Below are 27,956 nucleotides of genomic sequence, written 5' to 3'. Positions count from 1 at the left end.
CTTAATATGCAAGCGCGTTCGAACGTCACAAAAATTAGAAAAAAGACAATGTTCAAAAAAAGCAAGAATGAAGAATTAAGTAAACAACCCGCGAGAAACCTGTAGACCTTCTTCCTGTAATCGCTCTCACCTGCTGTAAAATTACACCAGCAATTGCGTCGCTGCGCGCAGAGGCCGCGCGTGGAATCTTTCAGGACTGGCAGTTCGCTTGGTGTTTAAGACGCACGGTCATTACAACACGTGCAGAGATGGCTCGAATAACCACACTCGACTGACTTTTGTGTATGTTTATTTCAACTGTTAAAGCTGCAATTTTAGGGTGCTGGGTTAATGTTTTGCTTGTACAGCAATTTCGTGGGGGCAGACTCTAGGGTATCGTTTCAAAGACGGCAGTAAAGGGAGTAGCCGCGAGGAGAAGCGCGAGCATGATTGTAATTCCTCCTCGCTTGTATTCTGGAAGTATTGGTGACGTTGAATAATACAAACTCTTTTGGTATGTATTTGTAGATGTGTGTGTGTGTGTATGTATATGTATATGTATATATATATATATATATATATATATATATATATATATATATATGTATGTGTATATGTATGTATATATATATATGTATGTGTATATGTATGTATATATATATGTATGTGTATATGTATGTATATATATATATATATGTATGTGTATATGTATGTATATATGTGTATATGTATGTATATATATGTATGTATATATGTGTATATGTATGTATATATGTGTATATGTATGTATATATATGTATATGTATGTATATATATATATGTATGTGTATATGTATGTATATATATATGTATGTGTATATGTATGTATATATGTGTATATGTATGTATATATATGTATGTATATATGTGTATATGTATGTATATATATATATATATATATATATATATATGTATGTATATGTATGTATATATATATATATGTATATGTATGTATATATATATATATGTATATGTATGTATATATATATATATGTATGTGTATATGTATGTATATGTATGTATATATATATATATATATATATATATATATATATATATATATATATATATATATATATATATATATATATATACATAAACATAAACACACACACAATGCCTATCTGCGCTCTCACGCGCAACTTCGATGAAGTCGGAAGGGCCTGTCGGTTGTTGTCGCTTACACGATCGCGTCAGAGGTTTTCGGTGAGGACGTCTTGTTATCAGCTTGAGCCGTACACTCGCAAGCTTCGGGAATACGGCTGCAGCTGGAAGGCCAATGCATGTTGACAAGCACATGTTGTTTGCAACATATGGCACCAATTCGATCGATGGCGCATGCGTATTGGAGCCAGCTGTTTCTTATGATCTGCTTTTATGGACCGTTATCGCTCCCAAACCCCTTTTTAAGCACGCTTTGGTTTGTCAACTGCTGGATTTCGTTGCAACCGTTTGAAATGTTCCGGAAAAAAATAAAGGGGAAAAGCGCCCTTCGAAGCGTTTGCTCAAAAGGAACACTTTCCGCTTGAAGCGCGGTGGTTGTTTATTATGACGTCACAGTCATTTTCACTGAACGAAGTTTCGGCAATGATATGAATTAATTAATTGCCTTGTACGTTTTAAATGGACTGAATGTTTAAAGCTTGTAGATATGTAAACCATCCCGAACACAAAAGGAAGAGGTGGGTTTCTTGTAAAATTGTGGATCGTAAGGAGGGCAAGAGGACCTTGGAATCATTTTTCTTTTTTGTTTCTTTTCTATCTTGCATCATGGAGTTTCTTCCTTTTTAAAATACGCTTTATTTTATAAGGACTGTTCGTCTCTCAAACCACTGCTTATTTTGAAAGCAATTCTCTATGATTAAGAACTGGTTGCTGTAAAAATGTTCATGATCAACTTTGTTGTAATCACACCAAAATCAATATATGGTAAAAAAAAAAAGAAGAAAAAAACGTTTCTTCCTCTTCTTGAGAATTAGCATATAAATGATCCCAGCTTATCATCGATGACTGTTCGTTTTTAGAGGTTTTTTTTATTTTAAATTTACACTTCCGAGTTTCTAATTGATTGAAGAATCACAGTGCACCGGACTCGGGTCGAGTTTTGTTCCACTGCGGTACTAACAGGTCTGTGTGATGACATGACCTCGTTGTTTATTGCATTGAAGGAAAGGGTCGCAGCGCCTGACAACATGCCCTGCCCCCTTCAAACTCCTGAGCAGCCACGTGCTCGACTGAGCAAAGCAAGGAGCGCACTTCTCACATTTCGCTAAATGACACGCGTACGACCTGCCTTCCAAGCGCCTCTCCACCTCCCAGCTTCTCGGCGCATTGTTAAAAGACTTCGTGGCTCTAACGCCCCCAGGGCTGAAACACAGCTTCTTTGCTTCCCTGCCCCCAACCCCAAGTCCCAAGACTCTTCTACTCTACCCCTCCGCCCTCCTTACTCCGGATTCCCAACCTACCCCTCCCCTCCCTGCAGCCTACCCCTCATGCATCTTTGCTCCCCCTCTCCTCCCCCGTGGCGTGCCCAGCTGTGTGGGGTGACGTGTCAACAAGCATTAGCGACCGATTTGTCTCCCGTGGCAGCGCGCAACCTTTGCCTTCTCGGAAATAAGGAAGCCGGCGTCAGGAATATTTCAGGCCGCGTGTGCCGCCAAGCACCTTGTATTTGAACAGATGCTGCGCGGAATATCAATCGGAGATGTTGCTGCACGACAGATTGCCCTAAAGCACAAGAACAGCGAGAAGCAATGGAATCGATTGTGACGTCATTTTGGAACACCACTTATACGTGACGTTTTAAGAGATACACAAGTAACACGTAACATTCGCTTTTTTGCCATTATGTGTTGCAGTTTTTAACGCACCGCAAAGATATGCACTTTAAGATTGCATTGCATGTAACACATCACGGCGTACTACCCGCCACATCTCAAAAATTGTGCTTTCCCGAAAGTACCCGCCCTGTTTTCCATGCGAGACTCCCTCCCCCTTTCTTCCAAAGACTTCCCCCCCCACCCTTATTCCAGAGGCTTCCCCCCCCCTTTTTCCACCAGAGCCCTGCACGCTTTCAGCACACACCCGACCCTCCCCGCCAGCTCTCTGTGCGCCCTCCCATCCCACTCGCTCCTGCTCTGCACCAGCTCCGCTCAAACGCAAGTACGTGTAGGCCCTCGAACCCCTACAGTTGGCTTTGGGTTACGGATTAGTGTAGATTGTAAAAATCATTGAACATTCTCGCCATCCATAATGTCAAACTCTGCATGTAGACCTTTACACTTTACGTGGAATGTAGTCATACGTGGGGAAGGGGGGGACGTTTCTATGAAAAGTATCCTGCATATAGTTTGCTCTTATCATTGTAGGTTTCTAACCAATGAAATATAAAAAAAAATTACAATCACTTTTATTACTAAAAATAAATAACCATCAACACTATATGTACATTATCAACATCACAAATAGTTTACTCTTATTATTGTAGGTTTGTAACCAATTAAATGTTATTAAAAATTTAATTGCTTTTATTCCTAAAAATAAATATCAACACTATATGTATGTAATCAACATCACATATAGTTTACTCTTATTATTGTAGGTTTCTAACCAATTAAATGTTATAAAAAAAATTACAAATGCTTTTATTCCTAAATATAAATATCAACACTATATATGTATGTAATCAACATCACATGTAGTTTACTGCCTTGATCGTCCCATAATTATAGCAGAAGTCTGTATATATTGCACAACCAAATGGATAGTTTGACATCCAGGGTGCAAGTGACGGATTTAGTCTCCAGCTGATCACAATTGAGCATTTGACGTTTGTGGAATAAACGACGTTGTGTGTCCTCGAAGTACTGCTTCCATTACCTGTGTATTTTTCATTCCAGGTGAGAAGAGAGAAAGGTCTCGTCACGCTTTCCATTCAATCTACCCACTTTTACCTGTGTGCATTTCACTCCCGCAGTTACGCTATATTTTATTGATTGTTGTATGACTTTTAATCACGATGTATACTTCCAAACAAGTTAAAAGGCTTTTAGTAAACTTATCTCGTCGTGGAATTCGATGATGTAAGTTTTCTTTTCTTTCAAATATTTGTTACATTATGTAAGTAATGTATGCTGTACATGGAAATTATTCGAGCTTCTATAGCTGCACATCATCAACCTCATGAATATGAAACTATGGGGATGTGTACAGTACATGTGGGGTACCCCATGAGTCCAGTACGTCATTCACGATGTCTACGGTGGGAAGTGACGCACACGTTCCGGGCGGGTGGTCTGCTGGCACGGCGCGCTTTGATGGCAAAGGCATGGCCCGACTATGGCCTACAGGTTGAGCTTCGTGCTGACATGGCACAAAGGCTATTTATTAACGAGCAACAGCAAACTCGACAAAAATTTTTTATTGCAAATGGAGAATGCTTCGTACTTTACTGTACAAAATTTGCTCTCAAGTTGATTTCACTCATTTCCCATAATTTTTGCCAGAGTTTGACTGAAAATTTCTGCCTAAGTAGTTCAGATATTGTATTGAGGATTTTTTTGAATCCGTAAGAGTTATGAACGAGCTATTTGTAGTAAGGGTGCAGATTTCCTTCCTCTTCACCATACTAATTGTTTTACTTTCCCACGTGTATGTTTTGTTCTTGAAAAGTATGTGCAAGTTGTTGAGCATGGAATCCACAAGCACTTCAAACAAGCTTAATGTTTAACATGTTTAGGATCGTTTTACTTGCATCTTTAACCTCTAATATTCTCCATGGCAAACTGATGCAAGAAAAAATTGGTTTGGCTGACCCCACTTAAATTAATACATATTATCTTAAAATATAAACAAATTTATCGTCGTGAAATTATTGATTCATTTCTTATTCTTATCAGATTCTTCTCGAACATACAGCCGTTCCCTTGTGTTGTGCTCGCTTTCAGACCCAAGCTAAATTAATGGATATGATTAAAAACAAAAGAGTGAAATCCAGTTAACTTATTCAACTTAAGAACATTTACAACAGTCAAACCATTTCATTCAAAAATGATAAAACGAGGTAAAAGTAGTAATTATGAAGTATGGAGAATAGATCACTTACATGATAGTCGTTCACAATCATTTTGCTTCTTCTGTCTATCAACATCAAAGTTTCTTCTTACAAATTGAATTATATATATATATATATATATATATATATATATATATATATATATATATATATATATATATATATATATATATATATATATATATATATATATATATATATATATATATATATATATATGTATATATACACACACATATATCATTATATATACTGTATATACACATATATCATCATATATACATATACTGTATATACACATATATCATCATATATACATATACTGTATATACACACAAATCATATATACATATATATATATATATATATATATATATATATATATATATATATATATGTATTATGGTTCCGTGAACGGGAGGTGAAGAAACTCGTCTCACAGTAGAACATGTCAAAAATTTATTTACATCCAGGAAGAAGAAGAAAAAAAGAAGAGCACAGACAATTCATTTTCAGCAAACACTGACCATGAGAGCAAATGCGCAGTTAAAGGGACAGCAACCAACATTTAAGGACTGTAGTTTTATATTACAGGAGTAAATCACATATAAAAATAACGTTTTGTCGCTTCGAAGTTTACATCCATACAATATTGACGCATGCAATGGAACAGTCCGATGTAAGCAATTGAAAATCGCTGTAGAATTAAGTGTGATGCGAAATGTGGGGTACAGTCATCACAGTTGTTGTTTTTTTTAGGAAAATAAAATAAAAACGTCAATGTGTCCTAAATAGAACTTCTGCTAACAATTTCATCGCTTATCAATTTCTCTCCTAAGCTTTAACTGAAGACGGCAGGAAGATGCGCACCTCACATCGTACCTGAAAACCATGCGACAAGTTAAACAAGCTTTACAATATAAGTACGTGTTCAGAACGGCACCATTTGTCAGTACGGTAAGCAAAGGACGACAGCACGGCGTGCAGAATGATGCAATTAAAATAAAATAAAAACACTCCACACGAGTGTCCACAGTCCATCACAGTCAGGAATAAAAATAAGAAATCGAGTTCAGCACTGGTTCGGTAAAAATTGACATCTTGTTGATAGTTATGACCTATAAACCATCAGGCTTCCCAATTTATTGGTTTTGCTTTCTCTGTCATTGCCAATACAGAACTCATGTTAGGTTGAAGGAGAAATGCATTGCAAGTAAGGGAATCAAAATACGGACATCGCAATTGATGGATTAACCAAGACCGCACAACAAAAACGAAAAATTCACATTTTCGTGGTGATGACGTTTACAGCCAAGATGCGATCCTGTAGTTGCCCCTCAACCTTTCACTCATCAGTTGAACAACTTATGTCTGAGTATCTTAAACATTTCTTGCCTCTTCCTGAGGATGTCCTCTTGTATCATGCTGATGAGGTTAATCAGTCTACTTTGAAAAATGTTCCTCGTCTACAAGTGCCGAAGTAGCGTCTTTGAATGTTCTATTGTTCGCCAAAGTTATAAAATAAATAGCAACAGGAATGACGTTGTTCGAGGTTCTGTCAAAAATGTAAGTACAAATCCACGAATATCAAGCAAAAAAATTGCCGTTGTCCAATGAAACAATAACATCGCAACATCAGTGCCTTTCCCTTTTAAAACAACAATCAGAAAAACATTTTTGAAATAGCTCAAAATATTTCGTTTAAAATTGACCTTTTTGTGCCATCTGAACCCTTTTTCACATCAATTGTAATTCTAATATATCCATCAAAAAAAAAAATCACGAATATATATATATATATATATAATATATATATATATATATATATACATACATATGTTTATATTAGTCTAGACCAGAAAGGGCACGTGAAACGTGAATTATTGTTCATTACCCGGAAATAAAAACTGCCAAAGAGTATTATGTGATCCTCTTTCAATTGTTTTAATGACTATTAGAATAACCAAAAAGGGCAGTTATAACATGTACTTAACCATTTCTAAAGAAAATGCGACTTCCACTTGGTCCAGGAGGATCACTATTGAGAACTTTTGGAAAAAAGAAAAGTTCTTCAAAATTCGATGAACTTTTACATGTTATGGGAATATATTTATATAATATATAACCAAGCGTGCACACCTATAGCATATAAATAATACCATTAATAACACTAGACATTAGGTTACAAAACGTAGCCACAAATCCAGTATTTCTGATGTAGCAGCTCATGAACGTGTTAGCATTAAACTTTAAAAGCTGCACCACAGTGCAGCTACTTTTGTATGCAGCAAGAATCCCCCTGATCAAAATCTCATAAATGTACATGCCAAGACGCATTGGAGAAGATTCGGCTAAAATACGAACAATGAACACGGATAAAATCCATCTTCCAAAGCAGGCATCGACAAATAATAAGACTAGGTACATATTAAGACGTGAAGTCCATATACTTAATAATAAATTACCAACATCGTTAACCTTGCTGGCACTACCAGAACTACAAGCCAGAGAGCAGTCTATCGCAATGAGGTTCCATAGAGTCAGTAACACACACAAGATGAGCCAGGCTGAGGTTCCCAATGGAACCTATACTTTTCCACTCTTCCCTGGTTGTTTATTACAATTTGCCTGGCCCCTTATTTCTTAGTGGTTTAACCAGAATGAAAATGCTAAAATGTAATCCCACCCCAATTTCATCCGCTCCCCTCACCAGTCCTGTAAGTCATGTTCTGACATCACTTTGCCAAAGTTAAATCTTCGTTTTTTTCTGATGGGACAAAAGAAGGTTCAGCAGTCATTCCAGCAGAACAGCAGTTCTGGGTCAGACATGATGCATCTTCACTGCCTTCTAGTAGTAGTATGCAGAGGTGAAAATGTATCCAAGGAAAAGGCAAAAAGCCATTATGAAACATGAATGGGTGCATAACATTTCGTTGTGAGCTCTGGCCCATTTCAGTTCACACCCAATTCTTTATCCTCAACAAATCGCGTAAAACGGTGGTTCTGTCCATTTTCCACACCCGGTGTCTTTTCTGTGCCTGGGAGTATGTGAACCTCGGGAGGGCAAGGTTTATCTACAACACCCATGACCCCAGACAGAGGTGGGCTTCTGCCACCAACACTTCCACCACTGCTGGCCAAGCTCACCGAGATAGGTTGAAGGCCTCCATTCTGGATGACGGATATCTCATTGGTCTTCATTGACAAACTGTTGGTGAAAGCCACAGCATAGCGGTTCCAAAAAGCTGGGTCAGAGCTCATGACCCGAGCAGCTAGGTCCTTCTGGAAAGCTTCGGAAAATTTCATGGGATCATTGCCAAGTAGAGCCATTGGATTTTCAACAGACAGTCGCCGGCCTCGGCGTGCTGGAGCATTGTTCCACATGTGAGTACCCATATGTACCTGCAGTGAGCAGAGAGAATGATTTTGTCCACAAATCTGCAAATACATTTCAATTACTGGACATTGAATGATTGACACACTCCAACCAATAAATGAGTTGGAGGTATAAAAGAAAATTGTAACAGCACTTTATGCTTCGATAATTTAAAATGTTGCAGAAAAATTACAGTACATGGCAACTTTTTTCCTCTAAACCTAGCTATACACTGAAGCAATACATCCATGTAAATCCAAGGTAATTTGACTCGATGGTGCTTGGACTTTTCCCAAAAGCTTCCTCAGGCTTACCTCACAGTTCAATGTACGTCACATGGGACTTTACCGCAAATAACCTTTTGCCTGAATATCACTCTGTAATTGGCATGGATTAGCAAATGTTCTACTCTGATTTACCATAAGCTGGATTGTACATTCATTTTTCTCATGATAGTCACCAGCATTATTTCCGCACATTTGACACCCCCCACCCAACTGCCACCCCGACCCTACTCAGAATGAGTCAAATATCAAGGAAATGCAGGAAATGATATTATTGAATTTGAAATTCACTTGAAAATGTCTGAGATTCAGGTGAACCTATATTTGTTTCACTGGTAAACAATGTATGTATTAAATGTTTGTGCATAATAATCTCAGATGTGCAAGGACAAATTGCGTCAGTGTCCAGCTGGTTAAAGACAATAGCTTATCTATCTCCACACACAGCCCAAAAAGGATTTGGTGGTGCAAAAGCAAATTGTAATAGCACTTGTTTATTTCATTCAAAATATTGTTTAGCTTGTTACCTACATCACCGAAGGTGGATGGAAGTTATGTTTTCACCCCTGTCTGTTTGTTTGTCTGTCTGTGAACAGGATTTCATGTTATGGACAGATTCAGACAAACGTTGGTGGACAGGTTGGATGTGTGACAATGATAAAACGATTCCATTTTGGTGAAGATCTGGACCCAGATAAGATAAGTTTAAAAAAAATAAAAATAACCAAGTGATTCTTCAACATTGAGAAATAAGGCCAAAAACGAAATACTGTAAAGCATGATATTTCAAAAACGTATGGACTGTTTATGACAAAACTCGGTGGATGAGTTGGTTCGGTGACATAAACAAGCCAATTCGATTTTGGTTCAGGTACGAATCCAGATCCGGCCCATCAGTGCGTTACAAAGTGTAAACTGCTCAGCCTGGCAGTGGTCTGCGCTCCACCGAATGCCGTTATTGTTTAATTATGTTTCTATTGCAACATAAACATTATTCGTAATAAGGTACAAGTCACGAAAATTAACCTTTATGGAACACGAACACATGAGATGCATTTTACTTTTTCAGAATTTCTTCCTGTTTCTCCACTCGTGTTGATTTTTCTTAAATGGCCGTTTTCAATTTATTCTCAGATAATACCATTAACGGAACTATTACCACTAAACCATCAGGATATATTTTAATTTTATAATCTGTCTTCTTGCGTATGGTAGCTTAGCTGCCGGGGTAGCTATCATTTCTTGGAAGTGCGACTGCGTCGCTGATGCAGTGCCCCTCTACCAGTACACACGAGTACCCATTTCGCCGACCTCGGAAGGATGACAGGCTGAGTCAACCCCCTGGTGTATTAATTCAGCGGCCAATGGGGCTTGAACTTAGGACCCGAGGATCCCAAGCCACCACCCGAACCACTAAGCCAACACCAGGCTTTTGTTATCTGTGTTGTGTTGTGTTGTGTTGCCATAATTATTGCTCCCCCAATAAATAAATTAATGAAACTTCTAGCTTATCAAAAAAATACTGTTCAGGAAGCTCCAAGACGGTTAAGTTCTTTTAAACATTAAAATTAAAATGAATCGTCTAATAACCATGTAATAAATAAATTAATATATGTATATATAACAGAGCAGTGTTTGTGTATGTCACGTAATGCCTCCAAGACCCTTGTGCCGATCGACACCAAATTTCCAGGGTACACTCGGGGGGGGTCCCTGCTTAGGTTTTCCGCAAAATATTTTTCAAAAAAAGTTCCAAATCTTTCGTCAAAGAGTTATAATTTGAAAAAAATGTTTTGATTTTTGGGGGATTTCTGGTAGGTGTGGTTCTTTGGGTTATTTCTCCATTCTAGCAGACCAATCCCATCACTTTGTCTGGTAACTACTCAAAGACAAAGAACCTTAGACAGATAGGACAGGAAACTCCTATTATGCATGTACGAGCCAAATTGGAATGGCATCCCTTTCATTAGAGGTCCCACGAGCAACCAGATTATGTGATATTTCATCTACAGACTGTACCTTTTTCAGCAAGTAATGTAATCCATAACTCCACACCTCCGGAGGGTGTGTACTCCACTAGTTAATTAAACCAAAATAACGTTATTGGCAAAACGAAAAAGTGAATGAGGCTTTCAAGGAATAAGTAGAGATGAGAAAGGATTTGGTGAATTATCAACCCAGAAAGAAATAGCTAACTACGGTTAACCTTTCAGTATTGGTGTGGGTAAGCATGTGTGTGCATGTTTTTGCTTGTGTGCATGCATGCTTATGAATGTATGTGTGTATGCATGGATGTGTTTGCGTGTATGTGCATATATGAATGTGTGTGCATGCCTCGAGCTCATATTCATGCTTGTTTGTGCGTGTATGTGTATGTATAATATATGAATGTGTGTGCACATGTACATATGAGTGTGTGCATGCGTGTGTATATGAATGTACATGCTTGTCTTCGTGTGTGTATATGAATGTGTGTGCGTGCATGTGTATGTATGTACGTACATATATGTGTGTGCGTGCATGTACATGTTTGTATGAATATGTATGTGTTTTTTGTTTTTTTTTAATAGTGGGGAGGAGAGGAGGATAGCTAAATGGAGTACAATCAAGGAAAGCAGCAGAGAGACTTTGTGGAATAAAAGCGGTGAGGGCAACCATGGTTAAAGTACCCACAAAGTTTAGTTCAAGCATGCTCACATTCTCAGTTGTCTATTTGCCTTTGCCATCTTTTTGACTGTTATCCAAAACTCATGGAAGAACTTTCACACTTGACAAGAACTTTACGAGTTACAAGTTTATTTATATATAAAATACAAGAACAATGGACAATTTAACACATGCACATATAATTTTTAACCTGGGATCAAAGCCTCATGAGCTATGTGCTGAGATGGGAACACCAAAACAGACAAAAAGCAAATATATTGTATTCTCACTACTTCGAAGTACAGTCAACGCTAAATAATTCAAAATATTTATTGCCAAGAGTCCGAGATGGAATGTAGTTCAATTTGCAAAATATTTCAAAGAAAATAGGCAAAATAACTTGGATTTTAATTGTCCTTGGGGAAAACAAGTACGATGTGAGATGTCAAGTGCAGTGACCTTCCCAACACACCTTTTTGGAACGAAAATTTAGGCTCACGGAAGAGTGAGATTATTCCAAATTTAGCACACTTCTGGACATATAATACTGGCACACTCTCAAATGCAAACTGCTCAAAAGTTATTGACTATTATCCAAGATTCACTTTATTATACTTTGAGCATATTCAATACCAGCAGGGGCTATCTGGCACAGAGGGAGGAGAAAAGGAGGTGGGGGCAGGGAGGGATACCCCGTGCTGTCCGGCTTGGTGAGCTTTACCCGGCGTTAGTTTCAGGACGTGTTGGACATTGAAAAGCTCTGGAGTTATTGGCCGCATGATGATTATCTTTTACCTCCGTGCCGACGGCTCCCACTGCCTGACCCCACATCTCAATATACAGTCTGTGGCGGCCTTTGGTGGCCTCAAAACAGATGTCAAGGCCAACGTGCCCAGATTCTGAAGTACCTACACCCAAAATTTGGGGCCTCTTGGTGCCACAGTTTGGCCGTGAAAGAATAACGTACAAACCCACAAACAAATGCACAAACACTTGAAAATATTTATGGGATAGCAGCCCTCTCCAATATAGTTGAATATATTGAAAGTGTGGAAAGTGACAACACAACTCTGGGTCAATGGACATAGTTTGGTCATATCTGCCTTTTCACTGTCTGCTTTTCACTTTTCACTGGCCATGTCTGTCTGCCTTTCACAAGCTGTCCTCTGGAGAGATAACTATCACAATCCTGGCTTGGTATTCATCTCCAGATTCAATCTGCATCATATTTTTGCAAATAAAGAAAAAAAAATCATTTTAATCTGTTCACTTTGGTGTTTTTACATCCACTATTGTCATGAAATCCTGGAGCTCTGTGTAGATTTTAGATGTGCGTAGATCTTTATTGCCATACAGAAAAACGATACAGGAGTTTTCAGTACAATTGAGTAAATTGAATACTGTAGAAGTCATTATGCTCTCTGAAGTAGTTGGATAAACCAACGAAAAAGAAAAAGTCGATTTGAATTGTTGAATTTTTATTGCCATGAATGGTCTACTGAATATGAAATTTGAATTTATGGACATAAATCAGTTGATATTCAAATTAGCAAGAGTCAATTGTATTTATCTAATACCTTCTGAAAGTGATCAACTGTAGTTGCTGCCACTACTTCTGAAATACGATTCCGCATATTAACTGCTGTCTTGAGCAGAAAATCCTTGTCTCATCTTGGTTCTAACTTTTGCTTTATCTTCTAGCTGTGCTTCCGAGCCTTACTGACTTAGCCTCTACGCCCACTTTTACAATCTACTCTCGAATCATTCAAAATTGTTTAATGCCCCAAATAGTTATATCATATCCTGTGGAGTATATTCTGTAATGTAAACAGCATTGCCTTTTTTTCCTTATCCTTCATCACCAAGATGTCACCCCTGGAATAATTCAGGTTGCTCTGTGCTGACTGTCTCAAAGTCAACTGTTGTATAACTTTTCCATAATCAAAGTGATGACCAACAATTAATACAATATTTTCTTTGTCTTTACCCCAGTGCCCTTCTTGATTCATCTTCTTCTGTGAATAAATGTGTGTGTGTGTGTCTGTGTCTGTGTCTGTGTCTGTGTCTGTGTCTGTGTCTGTGTCTGTGTCTGTGTCTGTGTCTGTGTCTGTGTCTGTGTCTGTATGTCTTCTACATAACACCAAAACCATAAAACCTTGCAGCCTGAAACTTTGTCTGCACACTAAGGGAACTCCAAGGTAGTGAATGAGTGAAAATTGGGTACGTGGGTTAATTAAATCACCCATTTTGAAGATAATTCACGGCCTTATATAATTACAGTAGACTTGGCGTAAGTTGGCAGCGTCAAAAAGTCTCGAATTTATCTCATGTTAAATCCCTTTGAATAAAGTCTGTAAGTCGTCATCTCTAAGTCGTCACTTCGTCTAAGTCGTCAGATGTTGTCCGTTCCCGCGTAATGGAAACTCAAGTAAATTACCACTCCTAACTCGTCACACGGAACTTCTACCTCGTGAGAAGCCCGATTGCATGGAATCGTGATGCACGCTCATTGGTGTACACTGCCAGTGATAGGCTATTTATAACTGCACTGCGTTCAGCTCAGTCAGCGTGCCGTCCGTCTTGAATCTGAAGAGGTAGACAGGCTGCGCAATGCAGTCTCTGGCGAAGGAGTAAAGGATCGATCGAGCTTCGTGTTAAAGTCCGATCATGGTTTTATATTGGGCTTGTTTTGTACATCACCACACCCACTTTCACATAGGTATTGAGTGGTCGTCATCATGATGACTGTGTGTCATGTAATTTGTCGATAGTATATGAGTTTTCATTCCATATGAAAACTCATTCTACATTCATTCCGATTAATGAATTCTAACAAACATTCATTCCACATTTGTTGATGGTGATATACCATCACCGATGGTATGTGAGTTGTCTTACAGTTGTCCATTATCTTTACTTTTGATAAAGTGATTCATGAATTCCATCTTTGCTTGATCACTTTCCAACTCACCAATGAACCCCCACCGATGCCCCGAGGATTGTGTTTCCCTTTTGGTATAATAGCCGGCTTAGAGATTGTTGTGCCCTCTCACACATACGTGTCCAGGCCACGCGCGACTTCATCCTTCACCCCACAGTCATCATGAATGTTCGCATTCGCATACGCGCAAGTCGTCACATGTCTAAGTCGTCACTTTTTTCTCGGTCCCGATGGTGACGACTTGCGCCGAGTCTACTGTGTATCCTTTTTGGGAGCATCCTCGGCCACCTTGCTCTTTAAGGTCTTTCGGTGTCTCCTCGGTAACCTTGCTGGGGTCTGAAGCCGCCATGTTTTTTGGCCTGCTCAACCATGCCCTGACTTGGAACAGGCCACAACGATTTCTTAAAGTTTTTTTTCCACTTTCCTCACTCATATTATCGAATGCCTGTTTATCATAGCTATGAATCGCTGTATACATCACTTTTGTAAGTACTCAAGTTTTCAAATTTGGAGCTTGGAGCAATTTCATGCATATGATTATAATTTTCCACAATCCACTTTCATGGACGAATTAAAGTACATCATAAAAATATTATTTCGGTTTTGAGAATCGGATATCGTCCGGACTAAATAATTGTCGAAATCGAGAGTGAAATCTGATAATTTAAAGAAATAACAAGTCTTATAACTAAGCCGATATACCGATTTACTTTAAGAAAGCATAGCTATGTTCCCTCCTCATCCACATATACACAGGAAAATGTGAAATTTCCAAAGTGTAAAACTTATCTTTTTCTTCTTTTTGGAAAATTATATTGAGTGAACAAAAAAATTTAGGAGCGTGCCAAAATTAACCAGCTTCATTGATCTATATGATTTAATGCATTCACTGCTGCACCTCATGCCCTGTCCCCCAAAGGGACTACTTATCCATCGCATCTGCCAGATCTGTCTATATTGTTGAGGGTTTTGTGAGATACTCTACAGGGAATCAAAGCAAATCTGGTGAAAAACGGACGTTTTAAACTATAGTTATTATGTTTGTACCACATGCAACACCGTGAACGTGTGTGTGTGTGTGTGTGTGTGTGTGTGTGTGTGTGTGTGTGTGTGTGTGTGTGTGTGTGTGTGTGTGTGTTGTTCATAAAGCATGACATATTCTCTCTGCAAACTCCCCTACCCCCACCCCTCTCTTTGTCCCATCCTTGCTCCTCAACCCCCTCCCAATTCAGTGCAACACCCTTCACCCACATATATATATATATATATATATATATATATATATATATATATATATATATATATATATATATATATATATATATATATATATCTCTCTCTCTCTCTCTCTCTCTCTCTCTCTCTCTCTCTCTCTCTCTCTCTCTCTCTCTCTCTCTCTCTCTCTCTCTCTCTCTCTCTCTCTCTCTCTCTCTCTCTCTCTCTCGACGGTGTTTGTCTCCGGACGTGTTTGGGCGGTGTTCGTCTATGGAAGTGTCCGGGTGGGGTTCGCCTCCCGACCGATCTGGGCGGCGTTCGTCTCCGGGTGGCGTCCATCTCCGGACGCGTCCGGGCGGTGTTAGTCTCCGGGCAGCGTTCGTCTCCGGACGCGTCCGGGCGGCTTCGTCTACAGACGCATCCGGGTGGTGTTTATGTCCGGATGGGACTTTGTCTCTGGACAGCTTGGCTCCGAATGCATCCGGGCCGTGTTTGTCTCTGGATGTGTCCGGTTTGGAGTTTGTCTCCTGACGTGTCTGAGCAGTGCTTGTCTCTGGGTGCATCAGGGCGGCGTTTGTCCCCGGAAGTGTCTGGTTGGCATTCGTCTCCTGAAGCGTCCAGGCACTGCTCATCTCCGGACGAGTCTGGGCGGTGCACGTCTCCGGACGAGTCCGGGCAGTGTTCCTCTCTGGACGAGTCCGGGCGGTGTTCGTCTCCGGGCCATGTTTGTAGTATGACCGGGATTACATGGATTTCAGAAATTATTTTGTTTCCATCTTCACTTTTATTCAATGCAAAATTATTATTATGAGACGGTATGAATCGTAATTAACGCTCCACCTCACGTCTGCCTTACCTTCCTCTCACCTCACACTGTCTTCCTTTCCCCCACCCCTCCTCGCTCCCACACCTCTCCTCATTCCCCCTCCCTCTCTCTCACCCACCCCTCTCTTTCTCCCCTCCCCCTCTTTTTCTCTCCCCCCCCCCTTTTGAACCCGCAACAGCAAATATACAGGTGATATTTGCTGGTGTAAGATAATATTTGCTTTTGCATTGTCATTGTTCTGTGAAATTGTAGCTCACAGAAGAGTGTTTTAACAGAGAGTTAAAAGGCAATGCTCCAACAGTGGGGCAGCGGGACAAGTGACGGAATGAATGAACAATGAATGAATGCTGCTCTTCCTTCGCTCCAATTGGTTCTTCTGACCACGTCCTTGTCAAAGTGGACATCTCTCTGGCTGTTATCAGAGAACCACCTCACCGCCGTCGAGTCTGGCATTTCACTCAAGCTGACTGGCAGGGTCTCCAAGCAGCCATCAAACTTATAGACTGGTCTCCTATCGCTACTTTCTCAACCATCAACTCATCCTGGGAATTCTTTCAAAGAAACTTGCTCTCCCTCATGCACAGATTTATCCCCTCTCGTGTTCAGTTGTCTTACCCTTCCTCCCGCCCTTGGTTTACTGAAGCTTGTGGCGAGGCAGTTGTCCTGAAACAACTTGCCTTTGCCTCATGGAAAGCAAACCCAACTGAGGGCAATCTCAGTTCTTTCCACAAAGCTCGGAACAAGTGTGTATCTACCCTCAGGAGAGCCAGAAAACAACATCTTTCTCATCTCAAGTCTGAACTCTCAAACCTCTCTCCCTCCTCAAAATCCTGGTGGCGTATAATCAAATCTGTTTCTGGTGTATGTTCCCCCTCCATCCCCTCCCTTACCTCAAATGGCCGCACTGCTGATTCCACACGTGATAAAGCTGAATGTCTAAACTCGGTGTTTGCAGCTAAATCTTGTGTCCTAAACCCATCTCTATCTCTACCCACTTTACCCAGTCGCACCCAACTGTCCCTGGACTCTGTATCCTTTTCTCCTGACAAGGTGGAGAGCTTGCTTTCAAACCTCGAGTCAGATTCTGCAACCGGTCCAGACGGCATCAGCCCACGTGTCCTCAAAGCCTGCTCTTCTGCTCTTGCTCACCCTCTCTGTTCTATTCACCCTCTCATTTGCCCAAGGTCATCTGCCATCTGCTTGGAAATCTGCTAACATCACTGCCCTGCATAAAAAAGGTGCAAAAACAGATCCCTATAACTACAGACCAATCAGCCTTCTCCAAATCATCAGCAAGGTGATGGAATCCATCATCGCCTCAGATATGAAATCCTTCCTCTTCTCCAATGGCTTGATTTCCAATCATCAATTTGGTTTCAGACCAGGTCACTCTACCCTGGATATGCTGCTTCTGCTCTCCCATCAATGGATGGAGGTCCTCAATGCCAGACAGGAAATCCGAGCCGTATCCCTGGACATATCACGTGCTTTTGACACAGTCTGGCACCCTGCCCTACTCACCAAACTCTCTTCCCATGGTATTCAAGGCCATCTCCACTCATGGCTCGCAGACTTCCTCTCCTGTCGCAGTCAACGTGTGGCCCTAAATGGAGTTCTTTCATCCCCTCTTCCTGTCCAGGCTGGAGTTCCTCAAGGTAGCGTTCTGGGCCCTGTTCTTTTTCTGGTTTTCATCAATGATCTCTCGGACTCTCTGGAAAATCCTCTATTTCTCTTTGCCGACGACTCCACCCTCTGCCGTACCATCTGTCATCCCTCAGACCGGCAAGCAGCAGCTTCTTCACTCACTGCAGATCTGGATAAAATCACAAACTGGTCCAACACGTGGAACATGTCTTTCAATCCAGACAAATCTCACACTCTCACGATGTCTCTTCGAAAGGACCGTTTACAAAACCCCCCCATCCACTTTCTCAACAATCCTCTAGAAGAAGTCTTTTCTTTCAAGCTTCTAGGTCTCACTATCTGCCATGACCTTTCCTGGGAAAGTCACATTTCCAACCTTGCCTCCAAAGCCAGTCGCCGACTGGGAATCCTCCGTCTTGCTAAGTCCTTCCTCGGCCCTCTTGAGCTCCTGGCCACTTACAAAGCTTTTGTCCGTAGCCTGATGGAGTACTGCTCTCCTGGTGGTCAAGGTCCGCCTGGGCTGGTGGGCTGGTGCTCAAGCTGGTTGGCTCAAGCTCTGGGCTGGTGCTCAAGGTCCGCCAACAACCCCCTTCTGGTAAAACTACCAAAATCACGAATCACTGCTCATCTTCACTCTTTCATTCCTCTTTTTTCCCGCCTTTGGAATAAACTTCCTCACTCTATTCTTTCCCATTCTTCCCTCCAGGCTTTCAAAACAGCTGTTCACCACCACCTCTTATCTTCCCCCATCCAAATCCTCGATCTTTTCTACCCCCGATAATCCACCCAAGCCCACTTCCTTCATTTCTCCTGCTTTCCTTCCTGAAAGTCCCTGAAATGTCCATCTTCTCTTCGCCATGTTCCCCGTCCCATCCCCATCCCTCTCCCTTCCACAGTTCACCTAATGTGTCTGTTCCCCACTGTTTTGTCCCTTCCACTCCCGCCCCTCTTGTCTCATGCCTCCTTGCTGTGAGTTGTGTGTTAGCTCTCATACAAGCCTCGACCAAGGTATACAAAAAAAAAACAAAAAAAAAAACAATACAAGCCGAAGGGGAGTAAACAGAAACAGACCCAAACGATGCCCAAAGAGCACACGGCTTGGACAATGACATACAAACCCAGCGTAAAACACATGTGAAGGCAGATGAGATGCATAAATATATTATATCAACAAGTAATAAAAACTGTAAAAAAAAAAAAAAAAAGATTTTCGGAACAGGCATCCTCAGCTTTAAAAGATTACTTAACCGAGTATAGACTCGGTTGTCTGGTCATGAAGGAACCTGGAACAAGAACTTCACCTTATTATTACTTTCTGGTCCAACAGGTTGGCACATATGTAACATAAATACCTTTGAGCTCCTTTGCTTGGGTTTGATTCCCAACCTGGCTATAAACTGTTATAATAGTGCTTTGCAGGTAGGGCATTGCATCACAATGTGTGCTGCCCATCAGATTGACGTTAAGCTCAGTGTCCCATCCGCCTGCAATAGATACTGGATGTTAAAGATCCATTTGGTTGTTATCTCCATTTGTGAGTGTCAGAGGTGGAATGGAGTACATCCAGCACTTGAAGTATCCCCCTCCATTTCAGTAAAGGATCACCTTTCAAGGACCAAGTTGTGAAGTTTTGTTTTGGTTCACGGGCACCAGCAGTGACCACTATTTTTGTTGTGTCTGTCTGTCTGTCTGCTTGTCTGTTTGTGACTCTCTCCAGAGCATTGCTCTGTGACGTTTGATGCGATATCGATGAAATGTGGATACATGCTAGATATCATGGTCTAGTTGTGTCTTTTTGTATGAGGGGCATCCCACACCCCTTGTTGGCGGAGCCACGCCCACTTGAACTATTTATTTATTTATTTCTCGATTTTTTTTTCTCACAATTTCATTTCCTCGAAGCTGTGCATAATGCCCATAAGTAAAACATATTAAAAATCCGATTTGATATGGTCAACTTTGACGGAAGAGATAGGTTTTTACGGTAGGGCTTCCTCAAAACTTCCACGAACTCAATTATACCTATCGTGGCATTGTTCAGTAATGCCCGCGAACTATCGTCGCCTCCCGGCTAGATTCTCATATTTTTGTATTGAGGGTTCTTTTCAGAATCATCACAAACTCCCAGACAGCATCCAATTGTAATTTGTTTGCAGTAATATTCCCCAGGATACTTTTTAAGATCTCAGTGAGGTTCTTCTTTATCACTCCCATTGCTCCAGCTCTCACTGGCAAAATGTCGGCGCTCAGTTCCAGGATCTCTTGACTTCATTTTTTCAGTTCCTGATGCTTGATCATTTCCCCAATTTCCACATAATTTCGATCATTATCACAAACTACTGACACCTCAATTCGCAATGCCATCTTTTCCGTTTTATATCTGAGTACTATGTCCAGTTGCAATGCTTTGTTTTCTGTGTTCATGCTTGATGGGATGGATGGTTCGGTCATATGTGATCACTACGTCCTCGTTTTTGATTTGTGCTTCCATTATTTTTCGGAGAATTTGTTGTGAAAGCTTTTGCAGATGTGTCGGTGGATTACTCTACATACATTGTTGTGCCTTTTTGTGTACAGCTGTTCTGACATGAGTTTTATACATCTTGAGAGAAGGTGATGGTGCTTTCTGTTTCTACCTTGCAGAACCTATACTCGTCCAATTGAGTCAATCTTGGAATCTTCTTAAAGCTGTATTCATTACTGTTTTGATTTTATGTGTTGCTTATTTGATTCACACCTGTTCTTGGGAATTTTTTGCAAGGTGGGTCAGAGATATCTCGTCTGGCTTGCTGTCTTCCTGTCTGTGTACAAATTGGATTTGGAAGTCTGTTGAGATTTGCACATACTCAGCCAATCCTAAAATTGTCGGTCTGTGCAGCTTGGACAAATTACAAATTCCTGCCATAATTCTCTTGTCAACCACACTTGGCAAATGTGGCAATTATGCCAAGACCCCAAACAGGAATCAGGAAGACACTCATTCTGTCGTGAACACATCATTTATTATGCAGCACGTGCTTGCTGTTTTGCATCATTGCTGGGAGCGTGGCTGGGAGTGTGGTGAACAAATTAATTACTGTCTGGCATTATACTGTATGCTTGAATGCTTTGTTCACAATTTATCCAAGGATTATTTTGTGATTTACCTGCTGCAGAATGCTGCCATTATGAAAATAATTCTTTGGAATGTCATTTCTATCTTTGAAATTTTTACACCAAAATATAATGAAATCCATTCACATTTCCTGAAATATTTTTTTAGAATATCCCAACTATTCTGCAACTTTTTTTTTGGCCATTTGCTTTCCCCAAAATATTTTGAACTTCTACTTCTCTATTCAAATTATTTTTTTAATCATAATCAAGAAGAGATCCAGAAAACAATCCTGTGATATTTTCATTAGTTAACCTCCACTCTGACATAATCTTATTTATTATTACTCTATTTCTTGTTCTTCAGTTCATTTTCTCATGATAATGCAAACCTAACTCTTCTACGACATCTTCCAACAGGTCAGGTCAGGTATGGGAGCATGCGCCAGAGCAGCGCGTCGCTGTGTCTACTTTCCGCCGTACTGCAGGGTCTTCCGTCTGGCCATCCCCCAGGCAGATGCCAGGCCCATCCCCATCTCCTTGAGATGCCGATCAACCTGCTGCAACCATGAGGCACGTGGTCGGCCCATTGGCCTCCTCCACTCACGAGACTCCCTCGCTGAGAGAATCTGGTGAGCAGGATCAGCGTCAGGAAAACGAGCCTCATGTCCATACAGCCGCAGCTGACGCTAACAGACTATGCAGGTAACAAATCTCATTTGAGTCTCTCTCAGCAACCGCTCGTTGGACACAAAGTCCGACCAGCGATAGCCAAAGATTTTCCGAAGAGACCTGGCACCAAAGGAATTAAGTATCCATCTCAGATCCCTGGTCAGAGTCCAAGTCTCACATTCATAGAGCAAGACTGGAAGCACCAAGGACCTGAAGACTCAGACTTTCGTCCTCCCGCACAGGTACCGGCAGCGCCACACCCCATTATCCAGTGAATCCATGACTCCCCAGGCCCGACCCAGATGTCTATTGACCTCTTACTCACAGCCAGCAGAGACATGAATATCACTGCCAAGGTAAGTGAATCTCTCCATGACATCAACATCCTCACCACAAACAGGCACAGACAGGACAGCAGCATCCAAGATGTCATTGAAAGCCTGGATCTTAGTATTGACCCAGGAAACCCGAAATCCCATTTTCTCCAACTCCTCATTCAGCACCCCAGAGGGCCCCCAAAAGGATGTCTAAAGTCTCCACAAAGTTGACTGCATCATCTGCGAAATCAAGGTCAGAGATCTTGACATTCCCAAATGATGCACCGCAGCTTGATCTCTCCGACATCCTCCCCAGAATCCATTCCATGCAAGTGCTGAAAAGTATGGGGGCAAGTCCACACCCCTGACAAACTCCAATAACAACTGGAAATAAGTCAGAGATGGTACCACCACATTTCACAGCACTCTCAGTACCAGAGTGGAGTTCAGACATCAGATCAATCAGTTTTGGTGGCACCCCAAGAAGACCAAAATCCTCCAGAGGGAATCCCGAATCACTGAATTGAACGCTTTACAGAGATCAACATAAGATGCAAGCAGCCCCTGCCGAAACTCTCGTCTGCGTTCGGTAAGCACCCGAAGTGTAAGGATACGGTCAATCGTTGACCTCTTTGGTGTAAAGCCTGACTGCTCTGGACGCTGGTGCTCAAGCAGATGGTGGTGAACCCTATCAAGAATTATCCGAGCAAAGACCTTGCCCGGCACTGAGAGCAGTGTCACCCCTCGGTAGTTGTTGCATTCTTGGCGATCACCCTTCGCTTTCCAGAGAGGGACAACAAAGCCCCTGTTCCAGTCAGTTGGGATGATGCCTGTGTTCCAGGCAGAGCACAAAAAACTGCATGCAACGACATGAGTGCAGCATTTCCACCAGTCTTGAGAAGTTCAGCATGGATGCCACAGATCCCTGTAGCTTTACCCCATTTCAACCGGTTCATCGCAGCCTGTGTTTCCACAAACAAAGGTGGACCACAGTTGATTGGAGGGTCAGCAACAGTGATTGCAACACTCCTGACGTCAAACTCGACAGCTGGTGGATCAGCCTGGTACAACCGGCCCAGAGGGCCTTCACTTCAGACTCCTCTGTCAAGAACCCACCACCCTCTGCTCTAACTGCAGTGCACCGAGGGATGGGCTTGGATGAACGCAATGCGCGAATTCCCCTGTAAGCAGGACGAGAATCACTTGACCACAGGTGATGCTCTACCCCCTCACAGATTCCACGCACATTGGCCTCCTTGTCCACCCTTAGCGCACATACAGCTTTACGCCTCAGCTCCCTGAACAGCTCTGCCATTCAGCCTGGCTCTCCGACTCTGGTCAATGGTATCCAGTGTCCCTTGAGAGACAAATTTCTTCTTTGCCCTATGGTGAGTTCCAAGACATCCACTGGCAACATCAAGGACGGCAGTCTTGAAGGCGCTCCACAACTCTTCAGGATCTTCCAAAGCACCCAGACTCCCAAATCTCCACTCAGCTTGTTCGCAAACTCCTCAGCTACCCTCTCATCCTTGAGCTTCCCAACATCCAGCCAAGACTGGGATAGTAACCTTCTCCTGGATTTAAGGTGCAACTTAAGAGTTGCTCCAGCAAGCTGGTGGTCAGTATTGAGGAACTGAGCACTCTGGTAGACCCTGCAGTTCTGGATCATCCTCCAACAACCATCAATGAGGACATGGTAACTCTCCTTTGCTACACCGCCAGCTTTGGAATAGTAAGTCCAGCGATGAGCTTGTAGGCGCTGAAACCATGAACCGGCCACCCTAAGTCCATGCCTTCTTGCAATCAAGGAACTTAGTGCTATTCTGGTTCATAGTTCCTGACCCATGGGGACCAACACATGTCTCATAACCATCCCTATCAGTTCCAGTCGATGCATTGAAATCCCCCAAGACTACAAGTTTATCTCGTCTGGGGGCACTGATCAACCACAGACTCGAGCGTGGTGTAGAATGCATCCTTCACGGTGAGATCACTCGCCTCATTCGGAGCATAAACAGAGACCAGGGAAATGACACCCAAGGAGTGACGAATCCTTAGTCTCATAATACGTTCGTTGACCGGTGTTACCTCAATTATCATTGGAGTCAGCTTATTGGACACAGCTACAGCAAGTCCTTGGGCATGGTAACCATCAGAGCGACCAGACCAATGGTATGTGTAACCACCCGCCATTATCTCGCCGCAATCCGGTCTCCGAACCTCAGAGAGTGCTGCAATACTGATGTCCAAACGCTTGAGCTCAGATGATAACAGAGACAGGTGATCATCCTCTCTTAGGGATAGGGCATTCCAGCACCCACCTGAAGGGACTGCCTCAGGTTATCCCAAGGAGACCGCCATCTGGTGGACGACACCTCAGCACCACTCCAACACACTCTCCCACAATCTGACCCGGGAATGTTACCCCATGGTTTCCTTCCTACCTTAGCTCAAACCTCATAATCTTCTTACCTTAGCTCATAACCTGCGATGAAATTCAACTAAACTTTCTGAAGTCTAATAAGTAACTCGGGAGTTTATAGAACACCTTACTCGGGAGTTTATAGAACACCTTACCCTACACAGTGTTTAGATATAAAATTAAACTGAAACAAAATCATGATTTTAAAAGTCTTAAAAAAAATATGGAAAGTAAGCAATGTGATGCATTTTTATACTCTACCTTATTCAACATGTCAAAGTACTGCTAAACGTAAGGGGTTTAAAAATGGCGTAAAGGCGATTTGTGTTCTACAGTGTTGAAGTATATAATTCAATTTGAATAAAATTGACTTTAAAGGTCATCTATATATTACTAAAACTCTCATCTTGTATGTATGTTCCCAAAATACAGCCTAAACGGTACACGATAGCACAAAACTTTTAGGGCCACCTTACTCACCATTCTCCTGCGGCGTGCAGTATCAAGTTTCGTTTAAATTGGGCAACGAAAAAATTATTTAAATATCAAATCCCGATTCAGTCAAGTACTCTTCGGGAGAATTTAATCAATGCAAACAACCTCAGCGGTATCGTTCGCTGGAGCTATCTTTTTGTTTTTCTTGAAATGATTTTTTTTTCATCAACCGCTGTCACAACGGGAACCCAACGGGTTCACGGGTCATCTCATGGAAAATAAAATTCTGGAAGTTTACTTCTGTAGATGGAAGTTTTCTTCTGTCTTTTACACCACCTTATTTAACACTTTGCATTAGTTCTTCATGCCTGGTATTTGTGTCCTTTATGACGTCCTCAAAAACAGTAAGTTTTTCCTGTTTGGAATGATTTTCAATTCTGTTTGATTGCCAAACAGACAGATGGACAGAGTAAAAAAAAAGAATTATCTCACTCCTCTCTGTGCATGTGCGATCAGGACTAATTCAGAGCCAATGTACCGTACTGCTAAACTGCAGGTTTGTTTTCAAATTTGAGTTAAAAATATGATATTCAATTGAAATCAAGTTGTTGCTTGTTCATAAACCGACATTTGCAGATGGATGGATGGATGGATGGATGGATGGATGGATGGATGGACGGGCAGACGGACAGACGTGAACCTTTTGCTTAACTCTGCTTTTCGTTTCCTGTGTGCAGGTAACAAACCAAATCTACTGAACTGCCGTTATCCAACCAGGTAATTATATAATAAGGACACCCCAGTAAGCTTGTTAGATGTGATATAACTTTCATATTTGTGCTGGCTGCTTCTAATTTGATAGTTTTTTGAGATGCTGCCTCATTAAGCCCTTGCTTATGGTTTCAAATATGGTACTCTTCAAAACTCTCAAAATGAAACTGATTTGTCTGTATTCTCTGCTGCTTCCTTTGATCCTTAAATGTTAATTCTACATTTGCTATATTTCAATCTTCTGATCCCTCTCCAATATTAATGGACAGTCAAATATATTTGCTAGAACTGTACTAACAACTATCAGTACCTTTTGGATGGCAGCTGTCCATCCACCAGTCCTGAAGTTTTATATAATTTTCAAACTTATTTACTTCTTTAAACATCTTTCAACTGCTTTTCCTTTTCCGAAAGTTAGTTGCTGATTTTGCTTAAATCCCCACCTTTTGCTGTGTAAATGTACATGCAAAATACTCATTGAGAATGTCTGCCATCTCGCTCTCTTTACTGGTATTATTCTTACACGATACTACATGCCTTGACCCTCTTTTTCCATGAATAAATTTACAGAAAGCATTATTATTTTGTGTAAAATTTATTTTAGAAAAATAAAAGCAGTTGGAGGATGTTCTCAGAAGTCAAGAGGAAGTTTGAAAGTAGATTCAACATCTGCAAATAACATACTCGGTGGCATGATTTTTTAGAGTAATCGCTCTGAGTTTGTAAGGTCAGCAGTTTGAAAGTGATGTCACAAAAATGACATCACTGGTATTCAAAGTGTCAAAGTAATATCACTTCCCTCAATGGTGGTTGCTGTGTTTGGCTGAAGTCATGTCCAGTGTTGTCTAATGTCTTGTTCTGCGTGTTTGTACAGTACATTTTCCATATCACCCTTCGACTATAGTATGTATGTATGTATGTATGTATGTATGTATGTATATATATATATATATATATATATATATATATATATATATATATATATATATATTTCTTTTCCACAAATATTTATAATGTTCGATCCTGCTCACTTCTAATTATTTAACTAGGTGTTTAATACACCCTGTGGTGTTTAATAGCAGACATGGATGTGTTCCCCCACAGGGGGAAGGCCCTCTCAAGAGAGACCCTAGCTGCTCCTATGGTTGGCAGCGAGTGCCGTGGAATCTGTCAGGGAAAGAGAGCAGCACCTGTATATGTGGAAAAATTGCGTTGCTCAGCCGGTGGGTCGCCCAGATAGCTCAGATGGCAGAGCACTGTTACAGCTTCTGGTGGGTCGCCCAGATAGCTCAGGTGGCAGAGCACTGGTATGGTCTGCCAGAGGACTTGGGTTTGATTCCTGGTTTGGGTCTGTAATTTTTCCACAAATATTTATGATGTTCTATCCGACTCATTTCTAATTATATACATATACTAGACGACCCGTGAACCAGTTGTGACAGCAGTTGATGAAAAAAATCATTTCAAGAAAAACAAAAAGATAGCTCCAGCGAACTATACCGCTCAGGTTGTTTGCATTGATCAAATTATCCCGAAGAATGCTTGACTGAATCAGGAATTAATTTTTTTTTAATTTTTTGTTTCCCGATTTGAACGAAACTTGATAATGCACACCGCAGGCGAATGGTAAGTAAGGTAGCCCTAAAATTTTTGTGCTATCCTGTACCGTTTTGGCTGTATTTCAGGAACATACATACATACATACATACAAGATGAGAGTTTTAGTAATATATAGAAGATATGCCTCAAACTGCATTTTTGCCTGTCAGATTGAGCTTTTAAAAATTGTCGCCTTTCCAATTCACCTCCAATGCTGTTTTCTTGTACACTCTATATGCTTCCTTCATACTTGTCTTTAATCCCTCCCTAATCCCCTTGCTTATCCATGCCAGAGAAATTATTCTTTGGGTCAAGCGTATATGGTTGACCACCTTGCTTCATTAGGACACTTCCTCAAGACAATGAATTAATTGTGAAACTGTTAAGAGGATTTAACGTTATCTAAAGACATACTGCACACATGACCAACTGAAATGTATGGATTTGCTTGCTCACTACCATTTTGTCACCACTGGTCGTGTTTGAATTTTGGGGGAATTTCAAACTCACGAGAGCTTGTCAATTAATGCTAACGAAATGCACAACATTAAAACAAGTAACAGTTCAACAAGGGTGTATCACATTTGATACTTTAGTGGTCTTTTTTTTAAGACAGTCATGTC

At 41.1% G+C, this 27,956-nt stretch overlaps 1 protein-coding gene and 1 long non-coding RNA gene across 8 annotated transcripts in view; one reads left to right on the top strand and one right to left on the bottom strand.

The window, feature by feature from the left end:
* The first annotated feature begins 395 nt into the window (after positions 1 to 395).
* Positions 396 to 27,904, top strand: LOC147027608 (uncharacterized). 2 transcript variants are annotated; one of them, XR_015057131.1, is made up of 4 exons: positions 396 to 493; positions 21,538 to 21,749; positions 25,701 to 25,740; positions 26,839 to 27,904. It is a non-coding gene; the product is annotated as an uncharacterized LOC147027608 (long non-coding RNA). The 2 variants fall into 2 exon arrangements; XR_015057130.1 differs by lacking the exon at positions 396 to 493 and adding an exon at positions 3,088 to 3,180.
* The window catches only part of LOC147027607 (sal-like protein 1), a 38,750-nt gene continuing 16,331 nt past the window's right edge, over positions 5,538 to 27,956 (bottom strand). For 5 of the 6 annotated variants that reach the window (XM_085877136.1, XM_085877133.1, XM_085877139.1 and 2 more), the window contains one exon: positions 5,538 to 8,530. In XM_085877136.1, coding sequence (XP_085733262.1) covers positions 8,045 to 8,530 — 486 coding nt within the window. In that variant the 3' untranslated portion in view covers positions 5,538 to 8,044. The remainder of the gene's footprint in view (positions 8,531 to 27,956) is intronic. The other variant, XM_085877135.1, reaches the window with a different exon arrangement.

The sequence above is a fragment of the Eptatretus burgeri genome, chromosome 4 (assembly GCF_056783735.1).
Source record: "Eptatretus burgeri isolate ZD-2024b chromosome 4, Ebu_testis_v1, whole genome shotgun sequence".
NCBI lineage: Eukaryota > Metazoa > Chordata > Myxini > Myxiniformes > Myxinidae > Eptatretus > Eptatretus burgeri.
This window is presented reverse-complemented; position numbering and strand designations above follow the sequence as displayed.